This window comes from Natator depressus, chromosome 1 (assembly GCF_965152275.1).
Source record: "Natator depressus isolate rNatDep1 chromosome 1, rNatDep2.hap1, whole genome shotgun sequence".
In the NCBI taxonomy this organism is placed as follows: Eukaryota; Metazoa; Chordata; order Testudines; family Cheloniidae; genus Natator; species Natator depressus.
The window spans coordinates 48850163-48867449 of NC_134234.1; the positions used below are offsets into that span (position 1 = coordinate 48850163).

A 17287-nucleotide genomic window follows, 5' to 3' on the forward strand; every position below is an offset into this window, starting at 1 on the left:
AGGAGTTCCACTGAATGGAATTTGAATCAAGCCTTAAGACATTTATTTATCCTGCTGCATTGTTCTAATGCTCAAATATTAGAATCGTTTTTTAAATGGTATACTCTATCTGGAAAAAATGAACAATATGAGGTCGTCTTGTTTTTTTTCTTCTCAGCCATCAGATATGATGAAGTTGATGTCTTTGGGTACACCGTTTGGTCCCTCATGGATGGCTTTGAATGGCATAGAGGATACAGCATTAGACGTGGATTATTTTATGTTGATTTTCAAAGCCATGACAAGAAGTTTTTGCCAAAGTCTTCAGCTTTGTTCTACCAAAAGCTAATAGAGAAAAATGGCTTCCCGCCTTTGCCTGAGAATCAACCCATAGATGGGAAATTTCCCTGCGACTTCGCTTGGGGAATTGTTGATAACTACATTCAGGTAAGTCTGATGACAAAGTCAATAGATGCTCCAACCAAACTGTTCTTTAAGTATATAATAATTGTATTGTGCAAGTATATAATCATTTTAACTTGGGTGATATAAGGTCTGTTACCATAATGATGTAGTGGGAACACCAATTTATTAAAGCTGCACATTTTACAGAATATCTTCCCAGCTTTCACCAGGCATCCTAAATGTGACCATGAAAGTGGGTCCAAATTTAAATATCATAAATAACAGACTTTCTAAAAACAAACACCACATAAACAAAAAACAGAAAATGTGATCTAATGTACATCTTCCTAGATCACTTCCTATGTGTTCAGTTAACAAAAATACATTCTTTTTCAAATTCATTTTGGAAGATAATTATCTACTAAATTCAACACTTCCACACAAAGGTACTAATATATGAAAATGGCAAATATTGCAAGTGGCATTTTTATCTCCATAGTTTTAACAGCAGCATATGCAGTTGTTGTGATCCAAATCGATTCCTTTTAATGGCAAGAAATTTATTTAAATATACCCTTGCATTTGGAAATGTTAAAAGTCATGAAACCATCATTACGCATGTTTTCTAAAGGCCATTCCTAATTAGAGCTGCGCTCACTTTTTTTTGACAATTAGGAATTTTACAGAAAAATGCATTTTTCAGGGCTGTGAAACTAACTATTTGCAAATCTTGGTCAAATCTGGTGAATAGTTTGCCCCCCCCACACACCCCAAAAATGGGGAAAAAATTAAAAAGTGAAAATCTTTTGGTTTAATAACATTGAATCATTTCATTTTAACTTTTTGTTTCAAAGTGGAATCTTGTTTTCAAATTTGCCCACACCTGAAAATGACCAAAACAAATTGAAAAAACAAAAATAAATTGTTTAAAGTCAACTTAAGAGGTTTTGGGGGGGGTGGGAGGTTGAATTTTTTTTTTTAAATTTTGAAAAAAAATTGTTTTGGTTTGAATTGAACCAGGCTTCCCCCTCCCCGCGGCCTGGTAGATTGGGTTTTTTTGGTTAGCCCCCAAACTGAAAAGTCTGTTATTTGCTCAGTTCTGTTCCCAATGTGTTCATGTTTTCTTCATGTGCATCACAGCATCATTGTTAGTGACATTATGTGCTAAAAAAAAGCAGAGTGTGTACAGGAAAATACCTTTGAAACAGGAATGGACAATTCTGCTGTGCTCCTCATTTGCCAGGCAGTGCAGTGTTGCCTCTCTCTCTGCGGCATCACTGCCCACTTGTAGCAACCAACCTGAGTCCCTCTTCTTAGCTTTCACTTCTTTTCTCCAGCTAGATCTGTTACCTCTGACAACCCTTCATGATTAAAGCCTTCATTTCACATGCAAAAATTATAGACAGGTTGTGGTCTCTTTGAAAATGTGACTGTATAATTCTCAGATACTGTTTTGTCTTCAGGGCTCCTGTAGCCACAATAAAGATGTAATGTAAAATTCAGCTCTCCGATTGGATCCAAGAGCAAAATTTTTAATTTAGATTTTCCACAAAGACAGAAACTTTCTGAAGGCTGGAGCAGGGGTTCTGGAACAATTTTTATCATGGGAGTGCTGACAGCCGTTGAACCAACTGTAAACCCTGTGTATAATGGAACCCACTTCAAGCCAGAGGGTGCAGCAGCACCCCTGGTTCCAGCACCTATGAGCTGGAGCATAGCTTTTTTTCTGTTTCTTATCCTAAAAGTAAGCTCTAACTTCACACTATTGAGAAACATTGCAACCTCCTTACCTGATGCATTGATTTTTAAGAAAATTCAGCAATCCTTGTCCTTCTGGTCCCAAATAAATTGAGACTGGAAATGGCACTGCTACCTTTGGGATCAATAACAGCTGTAAAGTTACTGAGTCTGTTAGTTCAAGACACTTAAAAAAAACCCTTCAGACTCTGGATATTTCCACTTCAAAAGGATATTCAAACATTTTGTGCTGTAAGGCTGAGGTAGAATGATTTGTAGATGTATCACAGTGGAAAAACATTTCTGTTAGCATTCCCACAGTATTAGTGAAAATGCATGCTTTAGTAATCTACAAGGAACAATTCTCCAGAAAAGCAATTTCCCTCTGACATGCTGTTTTTTATTGCTTTCCTCTGTAAGCACAACACTGACCTCTCCAGAGAAAACAGCAAGTGATCTGCAGCTGCTCTGCACAATTCTACAGTCTCAGTTACAGGCTCAACAGTGGGTTTAGGCTGACCCTGCTTTTGAAACAAAAGGTCCAACAGGGAAACTTAGGCTCAGAGGCTTAATTTAAGAAGAAAAATAGTGGACATAGACAGATGTATATGTAGGAACTGTGTCCAATAGTTTGGGTCTTTCCTTTGAAAGGTAAACTGGACTAGGAAGGAGAAAAAAATAATACACATCATAAAACCTTCCAAGTAACTCTTTCCCTCCCTTTAGAGTCCTTTTTATTATCATGGTATTTATTAAAAAATAAAGATGTGATGTTGTGAGACTCTGAGCATCTATATCTCTCATTGATTTCAGTGGGTAATACAGGTATTCTCTAGCTCTCAAGCCCAAAAGATTTGTGGAAAATTTGCTTATTGTTGGAGAGATGCACGTTGGCATGACTCTGATATCAGAGCAAAAATATGACTTAGAAATAAACAGCATGCTATCTTAACCAATTTCATGTCGTCAAAGCGAAGGAATGACACTTTTTAGTTCAATATGCTAGTGCAGTTAAAGGACATTTCTTTAGCAAGAAGCAAAATTCTTACCCATCAGTTGTATTCATGCTGAAATTCATGCTGAAAAGAGCATTTCTCTTTTATCACAGGTTCCAATAAGGAAACTGTTTAATTCTTCATGTTTCATTTATTACTTATTTTGTTCCACTTTAGAGGAAAAAGGAAGGCTTATTTATGGTAATTTATAGTGTACAAATAGCTCTAAAATATAGCCTTTTAAACTTTAGAGAAATTATTTTAAAAATGAGTACAGACTTTGCTGTATTATCCTTCTCTGGATTTGCTTTTTTGTCCCTGAGCAGCCCCTGATTTCCCTCACAGAACTGAGTGTTGTGGGGAGAGTGTAAACAGAAGGCATACGCTAGTACACTGCCTTTTATAAAAGTAGGGTGAAGGTGCTACATATATTTGGCATTTTCTGACCTCACAATATTAAGATGCATTCATTCATATGAGTCAGAGATGGCATCAGAGAGAGGGTTACCAGATAGCAACTGTGAAAAAACGGGACGGGGTGAGGGGTAATAGGCGCCTATATAAGAAATAGTCCCCTAAAACGGGACTGTCCCTTTAAAAATGGGACATCTGGTCCCCCTAATTAGAGATGTATGAGGGAGATGCTGAAAGGAAAAATGTGCTCATCTTAGGAGGCAGCATCAATTAAAAGAAATAGTCTACTTGTAATTATCTTTTCATAAACCTTGTCTGATGGTTATGAATTTTCCGTATAATCAGAACTGACAATTTGAATCTTGTGTGTTTCTTTTCCCTTCTTAGGTAGACACAACCCCCTCCCAATTCCTTGACACTAATGTATATGTGTGGGATGTTCACCACACGAAGAAGCTTATTAAAGTTGATGGAGTTGTTACCCCAAAACGTAAGCGTCACTGTGTTGACTTTGCTGCCATCAGACTCCAGATCTCATTGCTGCAGGAAATGCATGTCACACATTTTCATTTTTCACTGAAATGGTCTTTGATTCTCCCTTTGGGTAACCTGTCTCAAATCAACCACACATTCCTGCACTATTATCAGTGTTTTGTTAGTGAACTTCTCAGAGTTAATATAAATCCTGTTGTAGCTTTATGGCAACCTATGGCTGAGAACCAAGGGCTTCCGGTTGTGCTAGCCAAATATGGAGCCTGGGAGAACCCAGAGACAGTTCAAGCCTTTGTTGAATATGCCAAGCTGTGCTTCAAAACTCTTGGCCACCATGTCAAATTTTGGATTACAATGAATGAACCCTATGTGAGGAACCTGACATACTCTGCAGGGCATAATCTGTTGAAAGCCCATGCTAAAGCCTGGCACCTGTATGACAAAGAATTTAGAAGATTTCAGAAAGGTAAAATATCTATAGCTCTGCAAGCTGATTGGGTAGAGCCAGCCTGTCCTTTTTCCAAAAATGACCAAGAAGTTGCTGATAGAGTTCTAGAATTTGACATTGGCTGGCTTGCTGAGCCCATCTTTGGGAATGGTGACTATCCACATGTGATGAGAGAATGGCTTCACCAAAGAAACAGCATTGATTTATACAATTTTCACTTGCCTTATTTCTCTGAAGAAGAAAAGAAATTAATCCAAGGCTCATTTGATTTTTTTGCCTTAAGTCATTACACTACTGTTCTTGTGGACTGGGAAAAAGAAGATGCACTGAAGTATGATCACTATCTTCAAGTTCAAATGATAAAAGACATCACATGGCTGAACTCCCCAAGCAGAGCCGCAGTGGTGCCCTGGGGATTGCGCAAAATGCTCAAGTGGGTTAAATCCAAGTATGGGGATGTCCCAGTTTATATTATAGCCAATGGAATTGATGATGATCAGAATATGGTTCAAGATAAACTGAGAGTATATTACATACAAAATTATATCAATGAAGCTTTAAAAGGTAAGGAATCCATGAAAAGTTTATACACTGAAAGTACTAGCATAAATTTTGGCAAAGCATATGACTGGGAAAAAAAATTGGCATCTAACAGCATCTAACATGTAGTTATGCTGTAGTTTATAATGGATAACTTATTCTATGGTACATAAATCTACTGTTGTTGTTAAGCAGTAGGAAGACAGAGCTACTTCCACATGTTCTTAATAAAGCAGAAGAGGAAAAATATATCTTTAAATAACTGGTGTGAATAGCTTCAAAATCTGCTCATGAGATTCCTACCCTCCTCCCCATCCCTCGACTACTCCTTTCATCATCTCTTTTGGTGCTTCTTCCTCTTTCCCCTCTCTGTTCGAGTACCACAAGCCTCAGTCCACAGTCCCTTCCTTTTCTCCCTACACCTTATTCATGGGTGATGTCCTCTCCTCACACCAATTCACCAGTCTACCTCTGCGTACTATTTCTGACCAGTGCTACATATCTGACTGTCTCTCCAGCACACCATCTTGGGTGGCCTGTCTTCAATTCAAGCTAAGCATGGCCAAAACCAAACTCTTAATACTTTCTCTGTGATTGCTGACAACACCATCATCCTGCCTGTCATTCATGCTTTCAACCTTGGGGTCACTTTTAATTCCTCCTCCTCCTTCTCCCTGCCCATTTAGGCCATCACCAAGTCTTGCCACTACATCTTTCACAATTTATAAAAATTCAGTCCGTCCTGTCTTTGCTGCTGGCTAAAACACTTGTGCATTCCCTTATCTCTTCATGTGATTGTGTCATGTAGGGTATCACTCCCACTGTCCCTCCAGAACACACATTATCTTTCCAGTCACAACACAGAAGCCCAATTTTCACATCTCTGTACTAGCTCCCCTTGCTCTCTGTGTTAAGTTAAAACTTGCCCTTGCCATCAAGACCTTACACTTGCTTTTACACATCTACCCTAAGAGAGAAGTGGAGGCAAAAAACCTAACTGGCTTCAAGGTTGAGCTTGATAAGTTTATGGAGGAGATGGTATGATGGGACTGCCTACCATAGCATGTGGCCCATCAATGGCTGCCAGTAGCAAAAATCCTCAACAGCCAGAGATGGGACACTAGATTGGGAGAGCTCTGAGTTACTGCAGAGAATTCTTTCCCAGGTATCTGCTTGGTGGGTCTTGCCCACACTCTCAGGGTCTTAATTGATTGCCATATTTGGGGTTGGGAAGGAATTTCCTCCCCACCACCAGTCAAACTGGCAGAGACCCTGGGGTTTTTTCGCCTTCCTCTGCAGTATGAGGCACGTAGGGTGACCAGACAGCAAGTGTGAAAAATCGGGATGGGGGTGGGGGTAATAGGAGCCTATATAAGAAAAAGACCCAAAAATTGGGATTGTACCTATAAAATCGGGACATCTGGTCACCATAGGGGCACGGGTCAAGTGCAGGTTTAAACTAGTGTAAATGGTGAATTCTTTGTAGCTTGAATTCTTTAAATCATGATTTGAGGACTTCTCTCACTAAGCCAGAGGTTAGGGGGTCTATTTCAGGAGTGGGTGGGTGAGGTTCTGTGGCCTGCAATGTGCAGGAGATCAGACTAGATGAGAATGATGATCCCTTCTGACCATAAAGCCTATGAGTCTCATGTTTTCTTCCACACTGTCCATACACTTGAAATGAGTTCTCAGCGTATGTTTGCACTACAGTAGGAGATGTGATTGCACCATGTTTAGACATACCTGAGCTAGCTTTTAATGTAGCAAGTGTGTGTACTAGCTGCAGGCTGTAGGATCCTGCCTGGGACCCTGGGTACTTATTTGGACAGCTAGACCACACTGAAGTTCGCGTTGTTGTGGCTTTGGTACCCCTTCTGATTGCAGTGTAGACATTCCCTTACTCTTCCCTCATTCAGAGCCCTCCAAAACTCGTGGTGCTTCCATGAGGTAGGAACCAGATTTTTAAAGGTATTTAGGTGCCTAGTGCAGAGGTGGGCAAACTACGGCCCGCAGGCCACATATGGCCCGTGGGACTGTCCTACCCAGACCCTGAGCTCCCAGTTGAGGAGGCTCACCACCGGCCCCTCCCCTGCTGTTTCCCCTCCCACGCAGTTATGATGTCACACGGGCAGCGGGGCTACAAGCTATTACCGCTCTGAGCGGCATGGTAAGGGGGCGGTGGTGGTGCATGCGGCGGTGGGGCAGGAGGGTTGGGTAGCAGGTCCCGGGGGGCAGTCAGGGGACAGGGGGCTGTTAGGGGCGGTGGAGGTTCTGGGGCGGTCAGGGGTCGGGGAACAGGGTGGGGTTGGATAGGTTGGGGAAGTCAGGGGACAGAGAGCGGGGGGGGGTTGAATAGGGGGTGGAATCCCGGGGGGGTCAGTTTGGGGCGGAGGGTCCCAGGAGCAGGCAGTCAGGGGATGGGAAGTGGGAGGGGGCAAATAGGGGGTGGGGGCCAGGCTGTTTCGGGGGCACAGGCTTCCCTACATATAGTTTCGCACCCCGATGTGGCCCTCAGGTCAAAAGTTTGCCCACCCCGGCCTAGTGGGATTTTTAAAAGCATCTATGCACCTAATATCCATTGAAATCATGAGTTTTAGGCACCTAGTCATGAATGCACAAAAGGACCTAGGTGCCTAAGTCCCTGTTCTAGTGTCTAACTCCTTTTGTGCATTTAGCCTATAGATGATTTTGAAAAGCCTACTAGGCATCTAAATACTTTTTAAAATCTGGCCCTAAGATTCTTGAGGTAGGGGCTATGTTTTTATCTGTCTTGTACTATATGTAAGCACATCTCTGCCAAATAAATAATAATACTTACCACTTACGTAGCATTATTTAATCCTCAGAGCTTTACAAACAGAGCTAATTAATTCTTATAACAGCCCTCAGGTAAATATTGCTACCTTATTTTACAGATGGGGAAACTAGGACAAAGGGGTTAAGCACCTTGCCCAAGGCCACAGAGAGTGTTATTCTCAGAGCCAGGATGAGAATTCAGGAGTTACTAGCTCTCAGTCCTGTGCTCAGAAAACTAGAAGATGCTTCTTAAATTTAAATTGCGATTTTTGAGGTTTTGTAGTGTTTATTGTTTTCTTCCATATGTTTGGATTGCTTAGTCTAGTGAGACAATACTAGTGCCTGGAAATCAGTCTGTCACCTGGGAATATATTTACAGGGCTAAATTTAGCATGATTGAATGGGCTTGATGATACAAATCAATCCAGAAACTAGTCATCTATCTACTAAGCATTTTTTTTTTTTGGCTAAATTACTGCCTCTGTATCGCAGGGTGGACAAGATACATCTCATGTTCCAAATTCAGCCCATAGATTTCTAATAGGCAGTCTGTGACTAACCTCCTTTTAAATAAGCAGGTGTGGTCTGTGAAGAAGCATGACTCACAATAGATTGCATATGGGGAATTGTAGGGTCTGTTGGCCACGCTCCCATATCAATAGTGAGGGAGACTGCATTTTCTCCCTTTCTACACACCACGGGTTCTGGTTCCTAGGGAGCTGCCAAATCGGCCTTGGGTTTGATCTTGCTGTATCAAGTAGAAAATAATATTCTTGCTGTTGATCTGAGTAAAAAGCAAAATATTTTTTATTTGAGACACAGTATTCTAAAATATCTGCTTCAGGTAAAGTAACCAAATTCATCAGACAATCGGCACAGTGTTTCAGGAATAGCTTTTTCTTCTCCCAGCTAAATTAAATACTGCTCCATTTGTCCTGCTTTTATATGTTGTTCTAATTGCCCCACCACAGCTAAACCTCTACTATTTCCAGTGGATTGCTTGACCCCCCTGCCGTCCTCCCACAGGCCTATATCAGAGGCTTGCCACTGTAAATGGGCAAGCTCCTCCCGGTGATCACTGAAGGACACGGCTGTGTTTGTAAGGAGTGACACAGTGCAGACTGTGAACAGCACATCAGGATGGAGAACACTCTCGTACAAACAGCACAAAACATAACAAAACTTAGTTCTCACAAAACTAAGTGATTGGGCAACAAAATGGCAAATGAAATTTAATGTGGATAAATGTAAAGTAATGCACGTTGGAAAAAGTAACCCCAACTATACATACAATATGATGGGGGCTAATTTAGCTACAACTAATCAGGAGAAAGATCTTGGAGTCATTGTGGATAGTTCTCTGAAGACGTCCATGCAGTGTGCAGCGGCAGTCAAAAATGGAAACGGGATGTTAGGAATCATTAAAAAAGGGATAGAGAATAAGACGGAGAATAACTTATTGCCCTTATATAAATCTATGGTATGCCCACATCTTGAATACTGCATACAGATGTGGTTCCCTTATCTCAAAAAAGATATACTGGCATTAGAAAAGGTTCAGAAAAGGGCAACTAAAATTATTAGGGGTTTGGAATGGGTCCCATATGCGGAGAGATTAAAGAGGCTAGGACTTTTTAGCTTGGCAAAGAGGAGACTAAGGGGGATATGATAGAGATATATAAAATCATGAGTGGTGTGGAGAAAGTGAATAAGGAAAAGTTATTTACTTGTTCCCATAATATAAGAACTAGGGGCCACCAAATGAAATTAATGGGTAGCAGGTTTAAAACAAATAAAAGGAAGTTCTTCTTCACACAGCGCACAGTCAACCTGTGGAACTCCTTGCCTGAGGAGGTTGCGAAGGCTAGGACTATAACAGGGTTAAGAGAGAACTGGATAAATTCATGGAGGTTAAGTCCATTAATGGCTATTAGCCAGGATGGGTAAGGAATGGTGTCCCTAGCCTCTGTTTGTCAGAGGGTGGAGATGGATGGCAGGAGAGAGATCACTTGATCATTATTTGTTAGGTTTCACTCCCTCTGGGGCACCTGGCATTGGCCATGGTTGGAAGACAGGCTACTGGGCTGTACCTTTGGTCTGACCCAGTACAGCTGTTCTTATGTTAAATATTGCACCAGATCATGCCTCCAAGAGCTACATGCCTGAGGTATTTCCAGTGGATTTCATTTCCCTTAGGCAGATGAGATGTGGTGATGTGGTTACTGCATTATATGGGTTTCTAGGTTGTATGTTCCCCCTTGCAGAGTTATATGGAGATACTGCAGGCATCACATAAGGCATGAGAGGTTTGTACTCAAGTTCCACCTTCTGTGGAAGTAGGATCTCAAAGGTGGGGAAGCAGCGGTCTGCAGCTCATAGCCTATGTGACTCATAGGTTATGAACTCAGCCAGCTGCTTCCCCGCCTTTGAGATCCATCGTCATTGGGATGCAAAATGCAGAGTGGGAGCCACACGCTGGGTATAGGGAAGCTGCCAAGTGAATTCCCCACTGGATGGTAGGAGGTCAGGGGTGCTGGAACCAGGGACAAGGGGGCCAGAGGCAGGTTAGGGGTTTATGGGGCCTGCCAAGTGAATTCTCCACTGGATGGTAGGAGGTCAGGGGTGCTGGAACCAGGGACAAGGGGGCCAGAGGCAGATTAGGGGTTTATAGGGCCTGACGAGTGAATTTCCCACTGGATGGTAGGAGGTCAGGGGTGCTGGAACCAGGGACAAGGGGGCCAGAGGCAGATTAGGGGTTTATGGGGCCTGTGCTAAGGGGCAATTTACTGCCAGCGTTACACACCAGCCTTACTAATTGCCTCACCCCAGTCTGACTCTCCTTGCCAGCTGCACAGCCTGCTGCCAAGAAGTCTGTATGTTTCAGTAAGAGCCTTGTCCTGCAAACACTTGTGCACATGCATAACTTTACTTCTGAGAGCTGAGATACACTGTGAGATGATGTCAGCTGAATAGTCCATGTGTGACAGGTCCTGATTCAGCAGGGTACTTAAGCACATGCCTAACTTGACTTCAGTGGGTCTGCTCATGTGTTTAAAGCTAGACTTGTGCTTAAGTACCTTACTGACTCAGTTAATGACTCAGGTCTCCTCAGTCCAAAATCACAGGGCAATATGAGGAGATGGGGTTGATACACATAGCATGTCCTGGAATGATTTCTGATGTTATGGAGCAGGATTTACCAGTTGAGGAAGGTTACATTGACTATTCCAACTGCACCCTTCCCCTCATGTTGCATCTGATGAAGTGAGCTGTAGCTCACGAAAGCTTATGCTCAAATAAATTCATTAGTCTCTAAGGTGTCACAAGTCCTCCTTTTCTTTTTGCGAATACAGACTAACACGGCTGCTACTCTGAAACCTGTCCTGTTAGTGTGTATGCTCTCCTGGTGCCACAAGCAGGAGTGATTGATGTGACGCTCCCATTTTGCCATTTGGAAGCACTGTGTAAAGAACTTGATTGTGTTCACCATATTTATCTTCACTGCTGGGGGCATGAGTAAGCAGAGAAAATTTTAAAAATCCCAACCCCGAAACAACATATCAGGCAGAAAATTATGAAAACTGCTTTTGTCATGCCTTTAAAAAAGATAATTTCACTGGCTGAATTCTGTGATGGATTCCGTGCCCTAGGTTTCACTCCCTTGAATGAAGATGTATTCATTGACCATACAAATTATATTTTATACTATAAGTTTGTCTGTGCATGGGTATACTACTGTTTGTTTTATACAAACAGATCCATACCTGCATTAATAGGCCAACCGTTACCCCAGAGTGACCATATATATTTTAATTAAAAGGAAAAATTGTGTGGTGATCACGCTGTATGGTAATTGTCATCAAATGCTCACTTTTGAATGATAACCTCTTAATGTATGTATGCATATCTATCTTCCCTCTCTATGGAGATGAGTTCAAATCTGGGTTTGGCTTTGAACTTCCTCAGCAACATACAGTAGCACACAGCATTGTTCTTAAATAAATTAATAACTGATTTATTTTCCTTTCCCCTCCCCTTTGTTTTCTTTTGCAGCATACACCCTGGATAATGTCAATCTACGGGGATATTTTGTCTATTCTTTCAATGACAGGACTGCTCCCAAATATGGCCTCTATCGTTACATTGCTAATCAGTATGAGCCGAAGCCTTCCATGAAACATTACAGAGAGATAATTGACAATAATGGTTTTCCCAGTTCAGAAACTCCTGATAGACTGTGTCCAGAAATGCTTGTCTTGTGCCCTGAATGCAACTTTTTCCAAACCAGAAAATCTTTATTAGCTTTTATATCTTTTATATTTTTTGCTTTTATTGTTACTGTATTCTTCATTATTTACTACTCTAGGAGGATTGAAAGAAGGTATAAATAGTGCTGCCCCTTCGCATACAGCACTCGCTACTCCTCCGTCTGCATTCCCTTGGGAATTCTGAAATAATGGCACACAAGGTTGTAATCACTTCAATACTAGGGAACCATTTGCACTGTGTAATACTGTGAAGCACTGAAGTTGAAAATGGATTGTGAACATAGGGCCCTGAAATCCTTCTCTGTGTTTTAATACCTTTGGTTTATGACAGATCCTTGATTGTTGTCATCAAATTTATCTCAGGACTTTGATTGAGGCCCTTTATTTGGGGAGGTTTTTTTCCACTTTGGGGGGGAGAGTTAGCTCAGTGGTTTGAGCATTGGCCTGCTAAACCCAGGGTTGTGAGTTCAATCCTTGAGGGGGCCATTTAGGGATCTGGGGCAAGAATTGGGGTTTGGTCCTGCTTTGAGCAGGGGGTTGGATTAGATGACCTCCTGAGGTCCCTTCCAACCCTGAGATTCTATGATTCTAAGGGTATTTTTAAAAAAGGCCTACAATTAGCCTGATGGTGGAGACACAAACAAAGGTGTTAACTTAGATGTAAATTGGTTTTGGTTTTATTTTAAGACCTAGAGTAGTGGGAAAATACAGATGTGGAGTTCTCCGGGTGAAAGATTGATGGGAAACAAAAGAAACCATCTCCCCAAACCAGGTGTTATGGCACCTGATACAAAACAAACACATAATTTAAATGATCAGGAAAGTAGAGACTCAACAACTATTTGTATCAAAAGGGAAAGGAGAGTCTTCTTGCTAAAGCAGAGGACAGGGAGTGAAGAGATTGGGATTTTTCCCCCTGCTGTGCTGGTGACTTTGGGTAAATCACTTAACTGCAAAGGAGGCTGCTGGTCCCACACTCCCTACCTGCTCTGTCTCCATTGGTGCTGTCACCTTGCCAGTCTGCTGCCCTGGCTCCAAGCTGTGGAGCATGATCCAGCTCCGCCTTGCTGTGTCTAACCTGAAGAATCCAACGGGAAACAGCAGCAAGGGGAATTGACTCATGTTTGGAGGGCAGTAAAGGTGGTTCCTGGCAAGGGGATAGGCAGTGTTTAATTTATGCCAGGGCTGAGCCTCAGCACCTCTAGGTGTGGCAGTTCATAGGCCCGCCAGCTCTGGGCTTGCTGCATCAGTTATGAAAGTAAAAAAAATTGCTTGAACCCTGGCACCTAATTGCTTGAGCCCCAGTACCTCTTCCCTTACAAATTAAGCACTGGGGGTAGGGTTCATGCCTTGGAGATAAGGGAGAGTTAAAGACAATTAAAGGGTCTTTTGTTTTGTGAAGGGGGAGAGTAGTAACGGTGAAGGCTATGGGGTGCTCCCAGTTGACAAATGGGAGAACTGCACTTACCTTTGCTGTGCTTGATAACAGGAAAATGTATGTCTTTTGAGGGTGCAGGGGGCAAATGCAGCATGTTCCCATACACCACCTAGTAACCAGAACCTTTTCCTCCTACTTGTGCACCTTCCCCCAACGTTAAAAAACAAAACTGGCAATTAACCATTTCCCAGGTTCCCATTGGTTAGCAAACTGTGGAATGATTTGAGGAAGGGCTTTGTTTGAGACTGAATTATGTTGGGTCTGGAGGCTTTAAGCCTTTAAATTTCACACCTCTACCCTGGCAACCTGCTGCCTTGTTTGCCAAGGATTTAAGTCTTGCATCCCTTGCTTTTGAAGCTCACTTATCTATTCTCTAAGAGCTTGACCCAACTCCCATTGGAGTCTTTTCCATGGATTGTAATGGGAATTGGATCAGGCGTTGATAGCACTCAGATCCAGAAATGAGCGACTTTCCCTTCTCTTTCAATGGAATAAATTAGCACACACACACACACACAAAAAGCAACATTGTTTCTTAATAGAATCATAGAAATTAGAGACTGGAAAAGCCCTAAGGTAATTTTGCCTATCTGACTTATGAATCAGTATATTAGGAGCCCACTGTGCATAATGCAGAACAGTGATTGTTTTCTCTATCTCCGTGTTTGCATTGTCATCAGATGCGTTTATGCTTCTATTTCTATTTTGCCACATGAGTTATGTTCATCACTGGAGAGTATTTTTTAATCTAATATGCTCTGTGTCGATTATAAGTAGTTTATCTAGCAGAAGCTGATGTTGCTGTATTGAATGTGAATGTTTATCTACTGTAAATTGAAATTTATATGTGAAACATGCCTACTTTCATTTGCAAACTAGATTACATTTCTTTCCTATTTAGGTTATGTACAGAAATAGAAAATAGTTATTGTTCAATCATAGTGATTAATATGTTTGTATTTTAGTTTCAGACTTACAATAGTCTCCATTTGCACTAATATATATATATATATTTTGCTATGAGGATTCAAGTGACAAATTCTGGGTAGGTGATAAAGTATAGAAAATGTATATTAGCCTCGAAAAGTTTGCTGAAGGAGAATATATTTTAAAATTTTACTGTGTGTTGTTTCTACCTTTACCTGCTGCCATATGGCGCTGCATGGACTGCAATACAAAGAGATGGTTCTTGCTGAATATATGGAGAGCTATATAGATTTCTCTATGTCATTGTAAAGAGTCACCTATTTACATATTTAACATATAGCTTATTTCATGGTGTCAGGTGGAAAACTCAGCTGATGGTGAGAAGGACAATATTTAATATATACATGGCCAAATATATCTATGTGCTAGTTTTCCTTTCTATAACTATGCTAGAATAATAAATACTGGGCCTGATTTTTAGAGTCGGTGAGCATGTGCAGCTCTCACTGACTGCATTGTGTGTGTGCGTATGCTGAGTACCTCTGAAAATCCTAACCCAAAACAAGTATTTTATATTCTTACTCTCTTCCTCACTGGGTGGCTGTTTTAAAATGTGTATTTATCATGCAGCTATTTCACTACCTAGGAATGATCAATGCGTTACTATCTTGAGCTAGTCATTTGTGAAGCCACATTTTGAAATGTTGCGGGCAGTGGGAGGCCAGAAGTGAGAAGGCATGAAAGCTGCATTCACATGGAGGGGGAAATAAACAGAGTAACAAAAAGATGGCAGGGGACATCTCTGTTCCCCTTATCTGCGTCAGTGATTGCACCAATGGTGCAATAACTGCACCAACGTGTAATAACACCTGCACCATAAAAAAAACCAACCTAATTCCTAAACTGCATTTATACAGAGCAAGACATTTAGGATGGACTAGACATAGTAAGAATGTATAAAGTCTTCTCACAAGTAGTGATAGGATAAATGTGTTTGGTGTAGACTGGATTAAGTCAAGCTTACAAGAAGTGGAAGATTGGACAGATGACCAAGGATGAGTATAAAAATATTGATCGGGCATGCAGGAGTGACATCAGGAAGGCCAAATCACACCTGGAGTTGCAGCTAGCAAGAGATGTTAAGAGTAACAAGAAGGGTTTCTTCAGGTATGTTAGCAACAAGAAGAAAGTCAAGGAAAGTTGTGGGCCCCTTACTGAATGAGGGAGGCAACCTAGTGACAGAGGATGTGGAAAAAGCTAATGTACTCAATGCTTTTTTTTTTGGCCTCTGTCTTCACGAACAAGGTCAGCTCCCAGATTACTGCACTGGGCAGCACAGCATGGGGAGGAGGTGACCAGCCGTCTGTGGAGAAAGAAGTGGTTCGGGACTATTTAGAAAAGCTGGACGTGCACAAGTCCATGGGGCCGGATCCGTTGCATCCGAGAGTACTAAAGGAGTTGGCGGATGTGATTGCAGAGCCATTGGCCATTATCTTTGAAAACTCATGGCGATCAGGGGAAGTCCCGGACGACTGGAAAAAGGCTAATGTAGTGCCCATCTTTAAAAAAGGGAAGAAGGAGGATCCGGGGAACTACAGGCCAGTCAGCCTCACCTCAGTCCCTGGAAAAATCATGGAGCAGGTCCTCAAGGAATCAATCCTGAAGCACTTAGAGGAGAGGAAAGTGATCAGGAACAGTCAGCATGGATTCACCAAGGGCAAGTCATGCCTGACTAATCTAATTGCCTTCTATGACGAGATAACTGGTTCTGTGGATGAAGGGAAAGCAGTGGACGTGTTGTTCCTTGACTTTAGCAAAGCTTTTGACAAGGTCTCCCACAGTATTCTTGCCAGTAAGTTAAAGAAGTATGGGCTGGATGAATGCACTATAAGGTGGATAGAAAGCTGGCTAGATTGTCGGGCTCAACGGGTAGTGATCAATGGCTCCATGTCTAGTTGGCAGCCGGTATCAAGTGGAGTGCCCCAAGGGTCGGTCCTGGGGCTGGTTTTGTTCAATATCTTCATTAATGATCTGGAGGATGGTGTGGATTGCACCCTCAAGAAGTTTGCAGATGACACTAAACTGGGAGGAGTGGTAGATACGCTGCAGGGTAGGGATAGGATACAGAGGGCCCTAGACAAATTGGAGGATTGGGCCAAAAGAAATCTGATGAGGTTCAACAAGGACGAGTGCAGAGTCCTGCACTTAGGACAGAAGAATCCAATGCACCGCTACAGACTAGGGACCGAATGGCTCAGCAGCATTTCTGCAGAAAAGGACTTAGGGGTTACAGTGGATGAGAAGCTGGATATGAGTCAACAGTGTGCCCTTGTTGCCAAGAAGGCCAATGGCATTTTGGGATGTATAAGTAGGGGCATTGCCAGCAGATCGAGGGACGTGATCATTCCCCTCTATTTGACATTGGTGAGGCCTCATCTGGAGTACTGTGTCCAGTTTTGGGCCCCACACTACAAGAAGGATGTGGAAAAATTGGAAAGAGTCCAGCAGAGGGCAACAAAAATGATTAGGGGACTTGAACACATGACTTATGAGGAGAGGCTGAGGGAACTGGGGATGTTTAGTCTACGGAAGAGAAGAATGAGGGGGGATTTGATAGCTGCTTTCAGCTACCTGAAAGGGGGTTCCAAAGAGGATGGCTCTAGACTGTTCTCAGTGGTAGCAGATGACAGAACAAGGAGTAATGGTCTCAAGTTGCAGTGGGGGAGATTTAGGTTGGATATTAGGAAAAACTTTTTCACTAGGAGGGTGGTGAAACACTGGAATGCGTTACCTAGGGAGGTGGTGGAATCTCCTTAGAAGTTTTTAAGGTCAGGCTTGACAAAGCCCT

The 17287-nt window shown here is 42.1% G+C and overlaps 1 protein-coding gene across 1 annotated transcript in view; it reads left to right on the plus strand.

Annotated features, from left to right (window-relative positions):
• KL (klotho) overlaps positions 1-12200 on the plus strand; it is a 61917-nt gene extending 49717 nt beyond the window's left edge. Inside the window, exons 3-5 of the mRNA XM_074959478.1 lie at positions 158-426; positions 3918-5034; positions 11860-12200. Of these exons, the coding sequence (XP_074815579.1) occupies positions 158-426; positions 3918-5034; positions 11860-12197 (1724 nt within the window). The 3' untranslated portion in view covers positions 12198-12200. The remainder of the gene's footprint in view (positions 1-157; positions 427-3917; positions 5035-11859) is intronic.
• The last annotated feature ends 5087 nt before the right edge of the window (positions 12201-17287 follow it).